The 20,950-nt window shown below is 38.5% G+C and overlaps 1 protein-coding gene across 3 annotated transcripts in view; it reads left to right on the top strand.

Annotated features, from left to right (window-relative positions):
* Positions 1-609: 609 nt before the first annotated feature.
* Positions 610-20,950, top strand: part of cntn4 (contactin 4) — a 218,326-nt gene continuing 197,985 nt past the window's right edge. For all 3 annotated transcript variants that reach the window (XR_014892415.1, XM_085273021.1, XM_085273020.1), the window contains exons 1-2: positions 610-1,007; positions 19,290-19,426. Coding sequence is in view for 2 of the 3 variants with exons in the window: in XM_085273021.1 (XP_085129147.1) it covers positions 19,372-19,426 (55 nt within the window). In the remaining variant the exon portion in view is untranslated. The remainder of the gene's footprint in view (positions 1,008-19,289; positions 19,427-20,950) is intronic.

The raw sequence follows: 20,950 nt of genomic DNA, 5'->3' as shown, positions 1-20,950 counted from the left end.
TAATGTCACTGCATGGTCATACACATGAACACTAATGTAACCTTTAACCTGAAAAAACGTCAATAAAGTCTGAAAAGATCACTTCTTTCACGCCATTACACCATTAGCTCTGTGCCATTGTTTTCCCTCAACCCTGCAGACTCAAATGACATCACTTGCAGCAAATGTAGGATTTAATGAGACCACCACACACGAACACACACCAAAAAATAACATTTATGAACATTTAGACAATACTTTAAAGAAAGTTACAAAAACTTCGTGGTTTACTGCTTCTAACAAATATTACACGGGCTGTTTGCCAGAGTATAACAAGCGATTAACAAACATCCCTTTTTGATGTATTTAGCCAGACTCCTTAGACATCCCAGCAGGAGGAAGAGAGCGGGAGAAGGTGAGGAAAAAAGTAGTAGTAGTAAGGGGAGGAGGAGGAAGAGGACGGTCGGTGTCTGTTCCACTTGAATGGCCGAAGCAGTGAGGAGGCTGGTCGGTAGGGGAGACAGACAAGACAGCGCTCTCTCTCTCCCTCTCGGTCTCTCTCTCTTTCCTCTTCCTTCTCTGGCTTTCCACTCCGCCGCGTGTGCGTGCGTCCCGCTCCGCTCCAGCACGGTTCGAGTACAGGCAGGGAGGGAGGGGAGACTTGACGCATCGGAGTGAGCGAGCAGCACACAGAGGCTTTCCACTTTCCAATATGCAACCCGCGAGACGCCACACCGTCAGCTACTCGTGCTACTGACACTCAGAGACACAGGGAGACAGAGAGAGAGGGGCAGGGAGGCAGGGATGGAGACACAGTAGTGCCGCACAGACGAGAAGAGCGCAGTGATAACACAAAAGAAGGGAGCAGCGTCTTTTGCGCACAACTCAGACGGGGAGGCTATCTATTTTTGGCCGGGAGCGTCGCCGAGACTTGACAGTGATGTGTGTACGCACAGTTTTGTTTAGTGACAAAATACGGATTAATCTGCGGCCGTGAATTATTGGAGATATCACTTCTGCGAGGAAAGGTAAGTGTGCGGTTAATAAGAGTGGGAGCAGTTGTAGTAGTAGTACAAGTAGTAGTGTGTTCTTTTTTACTTGGTTACTTCAGCATTTGTCAAGTTAAACCTCCAGCAGCCCAGCTGCTGAGCTCCCGAGCTGTGAGTGGGAGCTCAGAAACAAACAGATCCCGCTCCGCATCCCAACTTTTCCCAGATTACATTAAAGCCCTGACGCTGTGTTACGGGATGCGGCGGGGCGGGATTGCCTTCTCTGAATTTCACCCTCTGCTGATCTCATTTGCCTGTCTACTTTGTTGTGGGACTATCATGGTGGAAGTGAAAGTAATCTGCGCGCGTGTGTGTGTGAGCGTCTCTCTGATCGGTGCAGATGTTTAGTAATCCTCCAGTGTTGACCCGCCCTTCAATAATCCCTGCGGATTTGGGGCTGATTACGCCGCCGCCTCCGTTGCCGTTGCTGCTGCTGACCACCTACGGAGGCCCCCAGGAATCCGTCTAAGTCCTGTACACAGCGAAATTAAGGAAAAGGAGACGTTTTCTTAGAATCACCTTTGAATACCACAGGTATTTTAGGGGGCGGGAACACCCACTTTAATTTACGCACCTTTTGAGGATTTCCACTGAAGTGACCAGGAACAAAGATGTTTTCATTCTAGTCCCTGTCATGTGGTCACTTTGTTGTCTCATCATGTAGTGAATCAGCCTTTATGTCACTGTATCTCTAATGGTTTCAATCAGTGCATCTGCCAGTCACTACATAAGCTGTATGTGGGCAGCCTGTGCAGGGCCTGGAGTCTACAATGGCCAGTAAATGCCATATAAACCCAGTTTAATATGTTTAATAGATGTGGACATCTGTGCGTTTTCAGCACATCTGACATGCCAAACCGAAACTGCTCTTCCAAATGATAACTGAACTGGATTCTGTTAGTTTTCCATCCTCAGAAAAAGAACCTGAAATTAATGCAGGCACCAGGAGGAGGAAATGTGTCAATATAATGTTAACACCAGGCAGGGCAAGACAATGTGCTGCACACGAGCATCAATCCGCTGGCGTGCCTACCTACATTGTTCATTCAGCATTAGGTTTTTATGTCTGACTGAGCAGCTCCAGTGACTCTCTGTGTGTAATCTGTTGCACAGGCTTGTCATCCACCTTGACAAGCGCTGAACTTATTCTAAAGGTCAGCAGCGAGAAAAAGGAGAAATACTTCTCTTTCAAAAGGGTTGAGGACTGGGGATTATTCCTCAGCTCAGTCTTATTTCTTGAACAGCATTGCACGGTATCGCCTCGGAACCTCAAAACGGAGAACAGAGACCCTCCTGAGAATCCAAGCATAAATATTTAAGAGTGTTAAAAAAGATTGTGCGTGTAATTTAACTACCAAATGGCCTAAAACTTTTCATACAAAGACGCATAATTATACAGAGGCAAACTGAAGCACAATTAGCAGCCCGTTGGCTTCAGCTCATGACACACAAACGTTAATGATAATTGCTGCGCTTGACTGATATTTCCCTGCCTGCCTGATGCGGCCAAGGCGGTCCAGATGCAGGCCCGCACTGAAAAAAGAAAAAACAGCACTTTAATGGTTGGCGGCGGCATGAAAACCAACAAGCCTGTCAGAACTGCCAAGGCGCAGAAGTGACATTAAAAATACCCCGGGATAGGTGCATTTAGAGGCCTGGCATAAAAATTTCATTGCATGGTTTCCTCGGGAAAGTATCGCAGAAATGTGTCATCAAGGTCATTTTTATTTCATGCCTCTTCGGGAAAGCTAGCCGAAGGAACGGAACCGAAGATAAAGAGAATGCGTGAGTCTGAATGTGTGCAGATATGTCACAGGACATCCTGAAAGTCCAAACATTACAGCTGTAGTCTCTGTGAGAGGCAGAAGCTGGGTGGGAGTTGGTGAGGCTGCACATAATGAGACTTGTTGCTCGCTCCTACGGTTTGCTGTGTAATCTGCAGTGACGTATGGCTGTTAATGACCGTGAAGTTCTGCAGATGTATTTTCCAAGCCACTTCTTCTCCTGGCCACGGGATGCTTGCCTTCCTTTATGTTTCGAGGTGTTTGATGGGCTAAAACACAGAGAAGAGGGAGTTAGTTGTACTGTTATTATAGTTTTTTTAAGTTCTTCTTAGTTTTTGTTTCATTTTGAATTTTTGTTGTTAATTATTTGTCATTTCAGTTAATTTCCAGAGTTGGTTTGCTCGTTTCTGATTAGTTTTTATAGTTTTAGTTTAGTTTGTACAAGTTAAGTAAGTAAGTATTGATTATTATTACTTATTATTTAATTTATGGCAAATGTCAGAGGCAAAAGTTGGAAAATCAGTACAGATATTAAAACATTAACAGAACCTTTTTTAAGCAGTTGATTTACAAGTGCAATAAAAACATCCATCAAACCCTCATCAGGCAGTTTTTGATAACTAATTTAACTCAATTAACAAATACCAAGGCTTCAGATATTTTCTTTATTATTTTATTTTAGCCTGTTTTCCAAGTTAATTTTTTCTCCAAGGTCCAGTTTTTATTTTTTATTTTGGTTCACTAAAATAAATCTAGTTTTACTATTTAGTTTAGCTTTAACTATGACAACTAATGGTAATTATTACCATATATATGTAAAAATGCAGAAAATTCTCAGGTTTCCACGTCTCCAGTGTGGAGAGTATACACTTTCATTTATTGCAAAGTCAGTTTAATTTGTTTGTATGTTTTTGTTTGTATTGCAGGTGTTGAATCATTTTTTTTTTTGAAGTAATATGAAAACAGACAAAAGGAAGGAAAAAAAACCGTCGCATTTTCAGGCTGAATCGGATATTTTTAGTTGTTTTGTTCTCCCAACAATCCAACGTGAAAATATAATCAATTTACTGAATATAAGAAAAGAAATCTAAGAAGTCGGAAATTCTGAATGATACAATTTTTTTTTGCAATGAGAAAAATTTGCTTCTGTTTCACTTCTTTCTTACATTTCATAGAGTAGATTTTAATATATTTCCTAATTGTCAGCTGAAGCTGTAAACCTTACGGGGTCCTGACGTTTCCATATTGAGAATCACGGCTGTTTAGTATCTGCCGTTTGATCTCTCTTGTCCCTTTTTATAAGCTTTCTAATACACGCTGTAATATTTGTCATAGCTATTTGCACCCACCCCGCTGATCACACGTATGCTCAGTAACAAACAGTAAATAAAAACACGCCTGGTGTCAGTTGTTTAGCATGGCTGCTTTTCAGCTTCACTCTGCTGGATTTTCAAAGCAAACAGCACCGTGAGATTTTTTTCCACAGCACCATAATGGATGAGGAAGCTGCAGGCCCCTGATACTACTTTACCAGAGTGTGGTGCGGTTTTATGTATGCCATGCATTACTTGTTTGGAATAATAGAGTTGTTTGACAAAGGTGCTGCGAGTGTTGGGGAAAAATAATAATAAAAAATCTCGCCTGCCAAGCAGCATCCTGGAAAATTACATGTTTATTCCTCAGCCAAACTCTTAAAAAGGTACGATAGTTGTGATTAGGCTGTATTCCAGGAATGTCAGCGCACCATCGGGCAGATACTGAAAAGATGAATTCTGTTTTCAGTGTATGAAAGTGAAAGCGCTTTATGGAGTCAGCACAGAATGAAAGGGAAAGCGATGCAAGGACCTCACAGTGAGGCTAGCATACAGTTTTGTGCATTTTGTTCTCGCTGTTTGGAACAGCTGCTGAAAAATACAATTACTGCCAAAACAAAAAGGCACCTCAAAAGCAGCGTCTCCAAATGAGTTGCCTTCAGTTTGATGTTTTCCTGCACACCACAAGCTGGTTTCATTGAAACAAATCTTTCATCTGCGTGGACTTACATATAAAATCATCCATCTGCTGCTGATAAAAAATTGTTGCATAATTTAGCCAAAGCAAGTTCATGAATAAGTCTGATTTACACAACAAAATACGTCCCCTTTGTACAACTGCGCGCACACTTCTGTGCATTGTCAGGACTAAGTACAATTGACTATATAGCAGAGCTCTTCATTAACGTTAGGCATCCCGTCTCTGTGTTCACTTTCATTTTACAAAATCTTGAAAGAAGGCTAAGTGACACAGCTTATGCTCCAGCTCTATTTATTCGGTCTCATTGGTTCTGTAAAATGCCCTATTTGTAATCCAATCATATTAGAATAATTTCCCTGGTTTGGCTATGCTTTATGATGATCTGTCACTTCAAGGCCTCCGGTTTCAAGGCACCGCACTCCTCTGGGGTGACTCTTCACAGACTGTCTGCGCCAGCAATGTTTCCTAGTTCAAACATTGTTGCGCACTGCCTCTCCTTGGGAATGGCTTTAATTGAGTGCTTAATAAGAGCAACGCCACACAGCAACCAACTTCGGTGGGGGGGTGGGGGAGATCTGAGCGCTGGGAATGTTGCATTATTAAACATACTTATATAAGGCCCGCAAACATTTCCTTTCCAAGTATTCTTGGGATGAGGCCAGATTTGCGATTCTTCTTGATGCTACACCTCGTTTGAACGTGTGTGTGCTTTTCAGTAAAGAGCCGCACAAGCACATTCTCAGAGGTAATATTGTGCTCCTCTGGGTGTGGCTGTTGTGTGAGAGACAGCGGTGCTCGCTGATTTAGTATAAGCGCTTGATAAGAACTGTGCTCCCCACGGGGTGTTGTTATTTTGTTTGAATCGACATTAAAGGATTGAATAGAGCGGCTGGTACGACTCAAAAGAATGCAACAAATATACCCGAAACAATGTGTCCCTTTTTATCGATCGATTGATTTTTTTTCACAGCTTTGTGGACAGAAACACACTGACAGAAAACAAGTGGCATATCTTAAACTGCAGGACTTACATGTAGCGTTTTTGTAAACATTCTCATATATTTTTTTAACATCCCTTTAAAATTTATGCAAGGAAACCTGGTCTCTTAGCTCAATCTCTCCCCTGTGAAAAAGTGCATTTTCATGTGTTATTATACCACGGTTTGAGTTACACAAGATCTTTCAAATAGCAGTTATACACAGTAACATAAATTCATATAATTTACATAAAATGCCATATAAGACAAATAAGCCATTAGAATTGTTTATAATCTCCATTATAAACCATCACACTCTGCAACATCTCAGCATCTCTTGATTAAATCAAAAGAATAACAGCTTTTTGAGATAAAAATGGGATAAAAGTTCTTAATGAGAGAAAAATATCAAGGCTCTGTTATTCACTGTGAGTAAGGTGTCTTAGCTTGGAACTTCTCATTTATTTAAAATGATCTTTTATTTATTTATTTCTTATTTTAAAAAAAAACAGTAGCACAGAACACAGTGAAATTCTGAAATCCACAGCTTGGTTTGGAAATTCTGGCATCAAACTTCGACATTTTCACTAAATAGGTAAACATCTGTTGTGTATATTCAAACAGTCTGAAGGTTTGAGATGAAGCGTACAAATCTGACACAAAGCTGACACAAAGCTGAGTTTTATTATTATGAGCCGTGCTGTTGTTGAGCACCGTTGCAGAATTTGGAGCTCTGGATTAACCTTGAATGGGTCTGAACTTGAGCTCAACACTTAAGATGGTTTAACAGACTCTATAACAAACTTTGGATGGAGTTTGATACCAGATGGAGATGGATACAGCTGGAGTTTATCAGAAAGTCCTTTGTGTGTTTGCTGCGTGTCCATTTTGGAGACTAAACATCAGTCTTATCATTTCTAGTCAGTTTTAACTATCATCTAACCTGCTACTGAATTTAAACTTCAGAAAGTGTAACAGGAAATTGCTTAAAGTATTTCATAATTTTGGTGGATTTTCACTCTTATTCTAGTTCAATGCTGGGAAACTAGTTTGAAACCAGGAGCAAAAGTGTGGAGGGTTATGTCCCCCCATTTGGACAATGCGAACTCACTGAGAATAAGAGAAGAAGTATAAATATATTTAAAATATATTAAGATATAGTGATAACATTGTTACGTTTGATTAAAACCTTCCAAGCACCAGACATCAATGGACACTGTTTTCTAGGCTAAATCTGTTCGGGCCTTTAAAAACACGTCCTGTTATGGCCAAAAAGTTAAAAGTGAAAAAGCTTCTTTTAAGGATGTAACAAAGGCTTGAATTCAGCCTTATTTCAACCATTTACTAATTTCTGTTAATCCATTGAGAAGTTTTCTTTTGATTAGAGCTCTAAAAGATGTCTAAATGATGCCCAACCATCAAGGCTAGAATATGTTTGAATGTGGTTCCAAAGTAAAGCCAAGCCTTTGTGTGACAGTTTTTGGTTATGAATGGTTACCAGACGGCTGAATACTTATGAGATGTTTGGGAAGAACTGTGTCTTTTCTCTTCTTAACCTTAAAATTAGACACAAAGGACGCTTTAGACATCTTCTCAAGCACTCAAGATGATGGCTTTTCACCTTCTACTTATTAACCCTCCTGCCATCCTTTAAAAAACTCACACCCATCACCCTAGGGACCATTCTCAGCCACGCCATAAAAAGACCATATATCCATATTTTATTCCACTTTAAATTAGCCAACCTTGTAAAACTACTTCTCCCTGAAATATTCATGTAAAGTTTTAATTATATTTTCGTTGTTTTAACCCTTCAAATCCCAGTGTTATTACATGAGCGCCCTGTGTTATAAGCCCCAAAAACCAAAAAACGAAACTAAATATTTCCACAAAAAACCAGTTGAAGTAATATGTGATTGTCATTATAAGTAGGCCTTTAGATGGACCAAAGATTGGCACCAACATACATTTTGACCTGCCATTATTTTTTTTGCATTTTTTTTGCAATTTAAAAATTAAAACTTCAAGGCCCTGAGTCTTCATTGACATCCAAGAAAAGAAGAAAAAATAAAATCATATGATGATAATTTGGGGTTGAAAAATAGCGTTTATAATGGAAGTCAATGGGCAGAAAATGGTCCCCAGGGTGATGGGTGTGGGGATTTCTGCTGCTCAGCCATTTTAGGCTGATTTAAGGAATTCACACTGGAATATTAACATTGACAGGTAAAAACTATCCTGTGGCAAGTTTGGTTATATTCCACTGAACACAGTGGAAATGGCAGCCATTTAACACATAGCAGTGGCACAAAAAGGTCCCAAGAAGGCAGGAAGGTTAACCAAATATCGATGCTGTTTATACGTCTGGTGAAGTCATCCTTTTTTCAATGTCTTTTCAATACCATGTTGCACAGTTGGAACAGCTTAATGATTCTCATACAGGTGCACTTATTAGTTGTGCCTTTCATATATTTCACATTGAGATTTTTTAGTGGTCACATACTGTATACATACTATAACACAGTGGTCCCCAACCCCCGGGCCACGGACCGGTACCGGTCCATGAGTCGTTTAGTACCAGGCCGCAAGAGTTGAGGCTCGGGTGTGAAATTTATGGTTTTCAGGGTTTTTATGGTTATTTTTTATTTTTTGCGTTTTTATCGTTAACTCGGTTTCCATGAATAAATCTTTTTTTTTTCTTTGCACCAGTACTGATTTTATTTTGTTGTATTTATCTGCGACACCTTAAAGGCCGGTCCGACATAAACTGGTCCGTGGTGCAAAAAAGGTTGGGGACCACTGCTATAACATACAATACTAACAGAAAATATAAATATGTATTGTGTGTCTGCTAGTAAGATAATACAACTTACTCCAAATACAAACCCAAGGACACCCTGCTTGTGTTATTCAGTTAAATGTTAATTATGTAGCGACAAATTACAACACAGTCATGTAAAGGCTCTTTGTATTGTAAGCTGAAGATCCTGGAAACATAATGGTGCCAAAAAGCTACTGAAGAATGCTTACAAAGAAAAACATTTTGGTGCCAGAATCCATTGTTTGTTTGGTTTGACATGAATATAAATGTTTCTGAATTAACCTAATCAGTCAGGGTTTCATAACAACACTCTTTCACCCGCACGCACAGAGAAGTATTTCAATTTCTTGCAACAAAACAGATACTGAACATAATGTTAATGTGCCAACTATTACATAGATATAAGTTGAAGTTGGTCAGTGGATGTTTTCCAATTGTTAAATAATGAAACTGTGACGTGTCATCTTAATTCATTATCATCACTTTCATTAATTTAAGTTTCTTAAGTAATTTTCCAAACTTGTAAGAGGAAACAGTGTCCTAATGAGCACTCGCACTTCTAAGAAAAACAAAATGTCATTTTCGTTTGGAGCAGCTAAATTTGGAGAGAACTGCAGATGCTGCAAAGTGCAGGTATTCAAAATCTCATCTACCTCTCAAATGAAATAATTAGGCATTCCAGAAAAGCACTGTTTGTTTATCAGACCAGATGTCTGTGATTCAGATAAATTAGATTATTTAGTCACTGTATCAAAGTGCTATCAGCTGCGTCATTTATATATACCAAGGACATTAAGGGGGAAGAAAGACAAAGAAAGAAAGTAAGTAAGAAAAAGAATATTTTGACGTATTCATATTCTCTCTAAATTCTTTGAGACATGATTTTAGATATATCTTTCGCCGTAACCAGTCACATTGTTTTTTAGCTTTTGCTGCACTGTACAGATTAGAGTTGGCACTATATTCAGTGCTACTTTTGATACCACAGGCAGCGTGAGGCTTTTTTGCGCTTTTTTTTACAGGTCTGTTCAAATGTATTCTATTACAGCTCTATTTACTCTCCATGCTTCTCGAGGCTTGGCACCCTTTGTAGCTGCTGGCACTTTTTATGTCTAGTTTACTTTTTTAGAAACAAAAAATTATGTTATCCTGAAAAGATGAACACTGCCTATAAACATTACAGATGGGCAGGACTGGTTACCTTTGCTGCCTAGCTTCAGTAATGTTATTGTTTTATTGTTAGCCATAGCTGCTAGCTGCTACGTTTAAGGAGAACGGATGACTAATGAGGGTAAATACTAATAGTGTTTTATATTTTAATGTTATTGAAACAGAAGTGTTACTGACCTCTTAGAATTCTTCATGAAGACGGAGTGTGAGTCTTTAAAATGTTTCACCAAGTTTGTTCGGCTGCTAGTGAGGGGAGGGGCTGTGTGATGGCCTGTCTGCAGAGGTGCTGTGTGAGGATCTGTGTCAGCTGGAGGAGGTGGAGATCGTACTGTTGGTATCAGTACAGCTGCAAATTTAGTATTAATATATATTTTTAGCATCCATTAGTATATGAGTATTAATTCTTTTATAACCCTGCTTAATATCTTGTATGAAATACTATGAAAGCTATGATATATTAAAGCACAAATGTTACTAAGATCCATAATTTCCATGTTTTATTGGAGCTATACATTCAGTGAGATTGGATTTAGATCATATTAGAAAATGTGTTGTAGGCAACGTTGCTGTGTTTAGTAAGGAGTAACAGTGTGATTTTAATGTAAGTGGAAGGTTTTTATGTCGTTCTTTCAGAGAACCTTTCACATATTTTGATGAGGGTTTTTTAGGTTTTTTGTTTTTTCTAATGTTGATGATTTGTCCGATAATATGTCCAGAGGTTATCCTGAGTGATAATGAAAAAATAAAATAAAATAATAGTTTTAGACATTTTATATATTTTATTTCACACTTCTTAAAATAAATGTTTCGTTTTCTCCTAGATGATTTCTCAATAGCAAGCGAGTACTTGGTCAGTTCCAAACTGTCCGAATTTACCACCCACACCAGCAGTGATGTGAATACACAGCAGCGAGCTGCTTTGTAGCGCTGTCACGGTTTAGCTTCATCACCACCAGACCTGCACCCAGACTTCACAGAACCACATCAAGCAAGTACTCTGTAAAAATTAGGACTCATCAAGCCTGTGGCATATGTACATTATTTCCACAACAAAGTTGCTGGTGCCCATTTTATGATTACTCTACAAGAACCTCTATGACCTACTGTTAAGCCATGTCTGTGAGTTGTAAATGTTTTGTGTGTTTATTTATTTATTTTCATTTTTGCCAAAGTTCGTTTACAGGAAAAAAGAAACAGGGAATCACACAGAACTGTTCGTCCTGCTGACGTACAGTACGGTGATCTAACCGAGAGCGTCCTGCTGTGGTCTGTGTGCACAGCTGTTCACTTTATTAATTTACACTTTATATTATCCTGTCATACCATAACATTACCATAAAGACACTCAGACCCAATACTAAAACACTTTTCTTCAATTTTAACTCTACTTCAAATCATTCGAGCTGAGCAAATCTTTCAAAGCAATGACAAAAAACAGCCGGTGTAAAGAAATACCACATCCGATGGTTAAAAGCTCTAAAACAGAAATGAAAAGTAAATGACAATTATCAGTGTAAACCAGCATCCTCTGAGCAAGCACATTACTATTCCTGTTCACTCATATGGCCCTATTTTGGCACTCATTTGTCAAAAACCTCATGTGCCTTTATTCCTCCTTTAATGAACTGCAAACCTTCTGCTTTTTGATTAAAACAATTTCAGTGAATGCGTCATACATCCTGACATTGTGGCGGCTTTACTCTTCTTCGTTCTTGCTCGTTTACTGGTTTTCATTCAAACACATCCTTGTATGTTTTCCTTCGTGTTTTGTGGCTGAGTGCAGGAAAGAATCTGGGCTGCAATAACTTAAAAATGTCTAAATAAATGTGTCTCCTTTGGTGGTCAAGCACTAATATAGGAAACTGCTTATTTTCAAGAAATATGAAAAACATATGTGAATATATTTTTAAAAAACTGATTTATTAATGTAAATAAATCTGACGTGCTGTCTGTTTTTGTCATTCTGCCTTTGGGCAACCACATTCTCTATGAAAGCTTCAACTCAATAAATTTCCCAGTCTGATATCATTAAGTAAAAATTGAAATATTAGCTGAAAGAGTCACAATGTTTAGTTATTTATTGTTTTCCTGTTAGGTGTTAATGGGTGCTTTACGCTACCTCTGGTAAAATGCATAAAATGATAACATTTATATTAATATTGTACATGATCCCATTTTAAATAAAATCCATTTAAAATCTAAAATAAAACAAATGAATTGCAGTTGGTCTGTGCATTATTAAGTAAAATTTGGGTGATGCTTCAACTTAAATATTAAATAGCTTCATTAATTTTGTACTATTTTGTTGAATTAATTTGCATTTTAGATATATTGTAACTAAATAAGCTATTTAAGATCTTTAAAGCTACCTCTAAAGATATAAGTAAAATATTAGTCATCTCTAAGAGCTTTACACATTTATGGAATCAACAGCCTTCCTTTCATGATGCTGCACTGTAGTCGGTGACAGTACAGTCTGTGTTTTCAGAAGAGGTCAAAACTCTCAATGCTTTGTGCTATTTGCACAGCATGCAAGCATGAGAAGACTTTTCATAAAAGCTTGTGTATCCTGTTTGACTTCAAATAGCTTATATTTCTGCTCTAGCTGTGTCGGGATTGTCACAAAAGCAGCATCCGCCTATTGCGTGCCACAACACATGAGCGCCTAATAAATGTAGCTGCCTTCTCGACAGGTGTTACAAACTGAGTTGTAGATAGACCTGTATTGGAGCAGAGCTGCTCCTTTGATCACCTCTGGTTCTGTTTGGCTCTCCGCCCTGATATCACTGGACGATGGATCTCCTGGGACCAGTGCAGTACATTAACCAAACATGTTATCTCCTCCCAAAGCTAATTTAATCCAAGGTAGGATTCTGCACTGCCTGCACAAAGACATCAGTTGCCTTTTGGAACAAGCATTTGCAGTAGACTGATTTTGGACTGCTCTCTACATCGCCAAACTTTGGAGTGGAAACCAGTGTGGTGAGGGGAAGAAGATTTAAAGATCTGTGCCCCTGCTGCACTCATACAGCCACAATAATAACTGAGTGGTACTCTGAGTGGACAGAGTCCAATCCAAAACAAATGTATCATTCATTTGCTTGCAGATTTCTAGCTGCAGGTTGCTAATGCTGTTTATAATTACTACTGTGTATTTGCGAAAAGGTGCTGGTGCAGGCTTACTATTATAAACAAACACCAGCGTGTCACGTTGTTACAAACACTTTGAATTTTAATACGCTGTTAACTCCATGAGGGGTGAAAATCTTTCAATTTTCTGGTCATTTGTTACTGACTGAATACATTGATTGTCTCCTCCTCTAATTCCCCAAAGCATCATCAGTCATTTCCCTTTATCAAAAGCAGCTGCAGTACATTACATCTATGAAATCTGATGCTTGAGTGGTTATAGAGCCCAACTGCAAATTATGGCAGGGAGTCAGGGAATATCAGCATTACCAAACGATTGATATATGCAAATTATAATTACTTTTTAATTCGTAGCACCCACAGTATTAGTAACAGGAGGAGTGGTAGCAGTAATGGTGACAGGAATCTTAGAGTAGATACTGGTAGCAGTCCTGTATTTGCTAATACAGTTGCCATTTTGGCTCAGGGAAGAAATGGATGGATTAAAAAAAACAATCTGTCAACCTTTTTCCATTTCCTTCCTCCATTATTGCTTTTGCTTGTTAGATGCTTTGAATTTAGAGCAAAAGACAGAGAGTCACATTTGTAATATGACAAGCACTGGTTAATCTCTGCAAGCCTAACCAGAGCCTTTGTTAATCACAGCTCAGTACGCTCTGTGTAGCCAGATCATTTATCAACTTCCTTTTCCTTGGTATCAAGAATAGATTACAGCAACAATAGGCAGGGGCAAGTTTGTGAAGCGCTCAGTAGTGTTATCTTTAGCTGCTGGGGTGCTTTATCAGGTCGAGCTGAAAAGAGTGGAGAGAGCCAAACCTGCATGCTGATACTGTAACAACAGCCTTTAATAAACTGGAGGAAAACTAAGTTACTGAGAGTAACGACAGCTCTGTGAGTACGAGTATGCTCTGTGAACTGCAACAGAACTTTTGAAGCACTCCACAAAGATGCACATCACGATAATCACTATCAAAAAGCAAACAAATTAAAAAAGACCTACAAATGAGTAAGGAGAAATACTCGAATTCCTTTCAAGCATACCGAAAGTGAGAAGTACAGGCTTGTGCAATAGGCTTGCTCCACCACTAACTTCTTTATATCTTGCTAGTAAAATGTGAAATAGGTGCATTCATTTATAGAAAAGTGCATTTATGGAAATACAGAATATAAGGGGGAAAAAAGTTTGTACAATTCTTACAATCTGGAAAGTTAACATTTGGTATGACAACATTTATCCTTCAACGCAGCCTCAACTCTTTCAGGCAAGCTTGTCATTTCTTTAGTTAGTCTTCAGGAATTGTTCATCAGGATTCATGAATGATATTACACAACTTTTTTTGTTTTCTTAATGTTGCGATCAGGCTTCAGAGAATTCCAGTCTGTAGCTCTATTTGTGTTTTTCAGTCAAAGCCTGACGGTACTTTTCTGTGTTTGTGACATGTTCGTCAATTTTGTCGAGATTCCCAGCACCACTGACCGAGTCCTTAACCATGGCTGAATCTCCACCATGTTTTGGTGTTGTTCCCAGATCATCATACTAAATGTTGTTCCAGGATCAACATTGCAAGTGACCAATCAGAACGTCATACTTTTGCAACTTCAGAAAAAACTGCGGTAAAACAAAAAACTGTACTTAAGCTGCGAGAAACCGCCTCTGTCCGCCGATCAACGGACCCTGACCCTAACCCTAACTCTAACCCTTTAATAAACGGTAAGCAGAATTGATATTGTCCTTGCAACATTGGAATTTCATAAATGCACGAATGGCTTGGCAGCCAAAAGAATAACGTCACAACAATGTGATTGGCCACTTGCAATGTTGAAATGCTCACTGTTGTACCTCTCTCCTGATCCTTGCAAACATATTGATGAGAATTTGGTCCATAAAACCTGCTGTGTAATCTGGTGTACTTCAGCTTTTTTCTTCATGTTTCTCTTACTTAATGGCTTCTTGACAGCCACCCTTCCAATCAGGCTTTAGTGAATAGTAGATCAACTGAAGGACCATATATGTCATCATTATTTTATGTCTTCTACTGTAGATGATTTTTAGGGCAGCTACTTATCTAGTTTCATCAAACTTTTAAAGGACACACTGGACAACATGCCGAGATATTACAAGGTTGTGGCTGGTAGCTCCTTGGAAATCACTTTGTTGCACAAAGTACTGTTTATACCTGTCAAACATAATGGTATGTGTTTTTGTGACAGGTTGATATTAAAATGCCTAAACATCCAATATAAATGTTGCTTTTCTACTACATGGATGAAATACTAGTTTATCCATTGAGTTGCGGCCTTCTTTTTTTCTTTTAATCACTTGTGCATGTTTAAAAGACCTTCTGATTTCTACATTTAGAAATCTGACATGTTCATTCTGCCATTCAGTATGTACAGGATGCAGTGTGTGTCCTGGATTTGTCTTTTTCCGTATATTTTACATTCTTTGAGTCTCCTTTTGAGTGATTGGTCTGATATGTCTAAATTGTCGTTGTCTGCTGCCTAAGGCACAGTCTCAGACCAAACTACCAAGTATTAATGGGACAATGGAGGAAATATTGTATCAAATAAACCGGTAATACAGTTCCAAAGCCTTTATCTACTCAGCTAACTCCTAACACGTTATATAACACTGCTTGGTCATACCCCGAAAATGTGACTTGAGAGGGTCCAGGGCAGGTATCAGGTCATAACAAGTTGCAAGCAAAACTGGATTCTTACTGTGATGATAAACCTACAGGACACACTTCTACATCACTGTGTCTGGATTTAATCACACTGGAACACAACAACTGGTCCCATTTACCACTAGAAATAACAACAATGGCCTTTTTTCAGTTTTCATCCATCGTTCTGTAATTCATATCAGAACATTACCACGTGCCTGAATGCTTAACTGAAAAAAAAGAGACTGTGTGCCACAAACAACCACAGTTGTGCATTTAATGACCAACAAATTTTCAACAGAAAATATATTTTCACTGAAGCTATTTTTTTACCTTCACAATAAGCAAATGTTAGTAAATGTACTTTTTAGATCCAAACAATTTTTAGACTTGGGAAAAAACAACTGATCGTAACCGAAGGGCTTCTAATCCACAGAGATGACCCAGCATGTGACTCTTTTGCACAGCCCTACATTTGTACACTGTCTCTCCTGCAGCTGTGGTTCTTCATCCGTTATAGCCGTTTATGATGCAGGAACACAACGCTGCAGTTGTCTGTTGTTCTTTAAAGTGACCTTAACACACACCCTTTACTGTTTGGTTGATTGTTGTGGTGTTCCCACGGTGTTCACCAGTGAAAGCTGCTGTTTGTTTAGTTGTGTTGCTGAACTGCACTTTTATATGTCGTCATGCTAAATGTTTTGCGCTTGCAAATTAAGGCTGGTGTAAAACTTTTTGAGGAAAGCATCACCACAAATAAATGCATTGGCTTAATAGACACATGTCTTGGTGGTTTTATAAGAGAGCATATTAATATGCAAAAAAAAATTTCTCTAGGATGAGGCACAGCCTTATACCACTGATGTACCCAAGACACATCCTGACAACCCTCTATATGATGTATGGAGATAAAAGACCTCTTTTCTGTAGGTGGAGACAGGAGACAGAGCTGGAAGGTAGAAAATCTGAGATTAATGAGAGCGTGGCCTACTCAAACAGTTTCCTGTGCCTGTTTTGGTTTTTTTAGTGGTTTTGTCTCACTTTTTCTGACTATGTTTTAAAACTTTGTGCTGTCTATATTGAATCACAGCAGGGGTGGCAAAACAGAGTTCTTCTGTGCTCCTTTGTAATGGCAAAATTACACAAATAGTTGTAATTTTGGAGAGGTTTGTGTCAAACATGCCTCAGTTCTAAATATATTTTACCCAGGAGACAAAAGATTAATGCCTTTTTTTTTTCCTGGAGGAGCTCTGCAAAAGGTAGATTTCACTTCTTAACCGGCTGTGTTGCTTTAATTCTTACAAAAGTAGAGCTTTTCCACAGGCAGCCTCTGACATTTCTTGCAAAACTTATTCTGTATTCTTTCCTCGGAGTTGCAAGCAAACAGGATAAATCTGTCTCCCTTCGCTGTGCCCTATTTACATTGTGCTTTATTCAACAACCCCTTTAAACCAAATGCCTATCATTTTGGCTGCAAAGTTTAAAAAGCATTTTAATGCGCATCCCAGAAACAGAGAATTGTAGTTTGTAAAGCCGGCGGTCCTGAAAATCAGTGTTTTGAAGAACCTGTATTTTTTTAATTGAAAAAATAAAAACAGTAATACATTTGTGTTTCATGTTCACTAGTGCAACAAGATGTGTCTGCATGCTATGAGCACACAGGTGCAGGATAGACATTGCTTGCAGCTTCAAAGGGTGTTAATGCATATTGGCAGGTTGAGGGTGCAGAAGCCAGGAAATTAGTGTGAACAAAGACTAACAACAAATTCTCCAACACAATCAATATACATTGCTTTGGTGAACAGTACTGTTTCAAGCCACTTTACCTAATGAATCCTGTCCTTTTGGGGTTTTTTTAAATTATTAATTTCCTTTTGACGAGCCCAAATTCATACAGCATTTATTGACTTGGTCCCCACGGGAAGTTATATTGTTACTACCTTCATAACCAACATATTTAGATGAATTTTATTTTTTAAGTACAGATTTCACTGTGAATCACACCAATTACAATGTTTTTTAAGATCCTTAAACGTTACTGTAAGGATGAAGGGTGGGCATCACAAAACCCAACGAGGCAATAATACAGAGTAAAATTTATTTTACCTCCGTTCCATGAAGTGAATTCATTTAAAATAAATCAAGTTATTTATTTTAACTTACATTTAAGTTCTTTTGGACCCTAATCAGAAGCAGCATCATAGAGATAGTAACTGGACCCCTTGGAGTCTGTCAGAGTAAGCAGATGGTTGATGGAGATCTTGGCTGAGACACCCTGGATTAGGTGGAGGAGAGGGGGGAGCATGACAGACAGCCTGGAAGCCAGAAAATTAACAGAAAAGAATGATTTTTTTAAAAAGCAGGTGCTACAATAGGTGCAGGTAAGAAGGTAACAGGAACTTTTGAGGCATGTAAATGTTACATGATGGGAAAACAAAGGTGATAAATAAAATTAAGCATTACAAATCACACAAAGATAAGTGGAGATGAGAAAGCAGATATAGCTTATTCCTTACTAAATATACAACTTCATGATGTAAGTAAATGTGACATCGCTTGTCATAGCCATAGTAATGAGCTTACATCAAGAAAAATACTCTTCAGGATTTTGAAAGGAACAGCCATCTATCCACGCAGACCTCCGCACTTTTCAGATTTGTTGCGTTCCCCTTTGCTCCCTAATGGCACAGTAACAGAAAACAGTGTTAGTTTAAAAAAAATCTGCCTTTTGTAGTAATTGTACTAAGTGTTAGTGCCCATCAGTGTCTTTTATTATAAGTAACAATGATACGCATGTGTATGCATACAAATGTTTTCTGCACAATGAAACTCTTTGAATATAGAGGCCGTAAACAGCAATCTTTACAATACATTCACATGCTAGAAGATTTTTAGTGTATTCAGTGAGAGACAGCTGCGCAGTTATCAAAACAGCTCAGAATAGTTTCAGATTGGGTGTAACTTAGAGAAACAAAGTGATTTGTGCAGCAAAAGTCTTTAGTGACTTAAGCCAGCATAAGTAGTGACAGTGTTTTCATTCATAAATCTCGACCACCACCACCACTCCTTCACCATCACCACCACCACTTTACTGTGGTTTGAATTGCCGAGTGCTGTCTTGCTGACACTCTCCAAACGGTCCAGTTTTAATTCTCACTCCGGAGAGATATTGTCTCTGTTGAGGAAAAAGCACATAACTGTGAAATTCTTCAGCGTTTTCCAGCATTTCAGCATTTTCTGTCTTTCGGCTCGGCACTGGGGTTTTTGAGCATGAAAGCTGTGCGGCTTCAAAGAAGAACAATACTATGAAAAGTTTTAGCGGTGGCTTTGCGTTTAAACTGTCTTGGAAGTAGATGTCACGCTGGAGATACGGAAATACATACACAAGCGCGCGCACACACACACTGAACTGAAAACTAGATGCTTTGTTTTTTTCTGCTGCTCAACTTCCATGAAATTTGAACCAGGAGTTTACTGTGAACTTTAAACACACAGTGAAAGATTTGGGTTTACTTGATAAACTATAACGTAGCTCATAATTAGTGTGTAATATGTTCTTTCAGTTGTACGTTCCTGCATGTAGTTCCAAAACTTGTGAAATGAGTATGCTGAGTGGGGAAAGGCTACTTGCTAACGAAAACTTTACTTTCAACTAATCTCACCTATGCCTTCTTCTACAGATTGGAAAACCAGAAAGGTGCAAATCGGATTCCATACATTTGTGATTGGATGTGAGACTACTTTGACCCTACAAAATTGAAGATGATGTTGCTATGGAAACTGCTGCTGCTGCAGTCACTTATGGGGTGCCTTGCAGGTAAAGTATCTTATTAAGAACTTTTGATGCATGCCAAAGCTGCCTTTGTGAAGTCTGAGTCTTATTCATATGTATTTGGGGCAAGCGCCAGTATGAAAGCTGTAGTTTAGAAAGGCATAGCTTCAAGTAGATTAGCCATAAGCAAACATAATTTCTCTCACAGATCTAAAATAATATGTCTGTAGAATCCATTCAACGAGGACATTATTTTCAAGGTAAGCCCTGGTCCGCTAAAGACCTCCAATCACTGGCAATATTGCGTTTCAGCCTTTTCTCAGTATTGTATCTGGCACTCACAAAAGGTTAGCAATATCACGCTGAATTTGAAAGAGTGGAGTGTACCGCATTAAAGTGGAAATGAAAATGTTCAGTTTAACTTGGCTTCACAGGTCACAAAGAAGGGTGAAATTATCAAAAGTGTAAAACTGCCACAAATCTAAAGTTTTGCTAAACCCCCACCTCGAAACAGCCAATATAAAAAACATGTCAAGGCAAACAAATAAAGAAGCCATGCAGTGAGGAATATGTGATGTCAGCATAAGGCTTTCTAAATCTGTTCGATTATATCAGACCTCAGAATTTAATTATTGAATATTGTCGCTAAATTGCATAATTAATATAACTATATGCAAAAAAAACAGACAGATAAACAAACATAAAGAACATTTAGCTGATAAATTCGAATTTTAAAAAAACTAACAAAGAGGTGGGGGAAACACCCTTCAACCGTGGTTGATGTTGCATAGTTTGTCCACCAGTTTGTCCACCAGTGGACAGAAACACCGATGGACAAACTGGTGTTTCTGTTTGGAACACTACAAACACACAATAACACAACAAGGTTTTGACCACTAGTTGTGGAGCATCTGTTCTATGATATCTGCTGTAGTAAAAGAAACATTTACTAACACATTTCTATTTTATTTCATTATGAAATGAGATGCGAGCAGGATATTGCTTTTCCCAAACGCATAATTGTTCGTTTTCCAGTAGTAAAAAATAAAAGTCAAGTGTGAGATCTGTTTCAGTTAGCTTCTTATGATCTAATTTGCTTTGTCAAGTATTACAGAGTTACCCGGATTAATCTGAGAGCATGAAATTGATCTAACATTTTACAGTAATTCAGCACTCAATCACGAATTCAGTGAACAAGTGAATTAATCACTCAACACATATATATATAAAAAAATCCTTGAAATGTTGTAGCACCAGTAATTATTTTGTAAAAGAAGTGCTGCGAAAGAATATTGAAATTAGGTTAATTTCTCATGTTGACATGTAAAAGAGGCTATGAGGAAATCCTTCCTCGGTACTCTCAGATGTCCATCACTCATTTAGAATGCACTAAAGTTGAGTTATAGCTTCATTACACCGTGGTGCCCATTTCACCCAGAGGCTCTCTGGCATTGATCACATTTTGATGGAGGACTTTAATTTGTCTCCTTTACAAATAGCAGGGGTCACCAGAGAGCACCAGAGGAATCACTCAGAGTGTTTAATCAACAGGTATTACAGGAATAAAGA

This window comes from Mchenga conophoros, linkage group LG5 (assembly GCF_057382185.1).
Source record: "Mchenga conophoros isolate Kocher_MC1m ecotype Shallow Benthic linkage group LG5, M_conophoros_male_GT1.1, whole genome shotgun sequence".
Classification (NCBI taxonomy): Eukaryota; Metazoa; Chordata; class Actinopteri; order Cichliformes; family Cichlidae; genus Mchenga; species Mchenga conophoros.
This window is presented reverse-complemented; position numbering and strand designations above follow the sequence as displayed.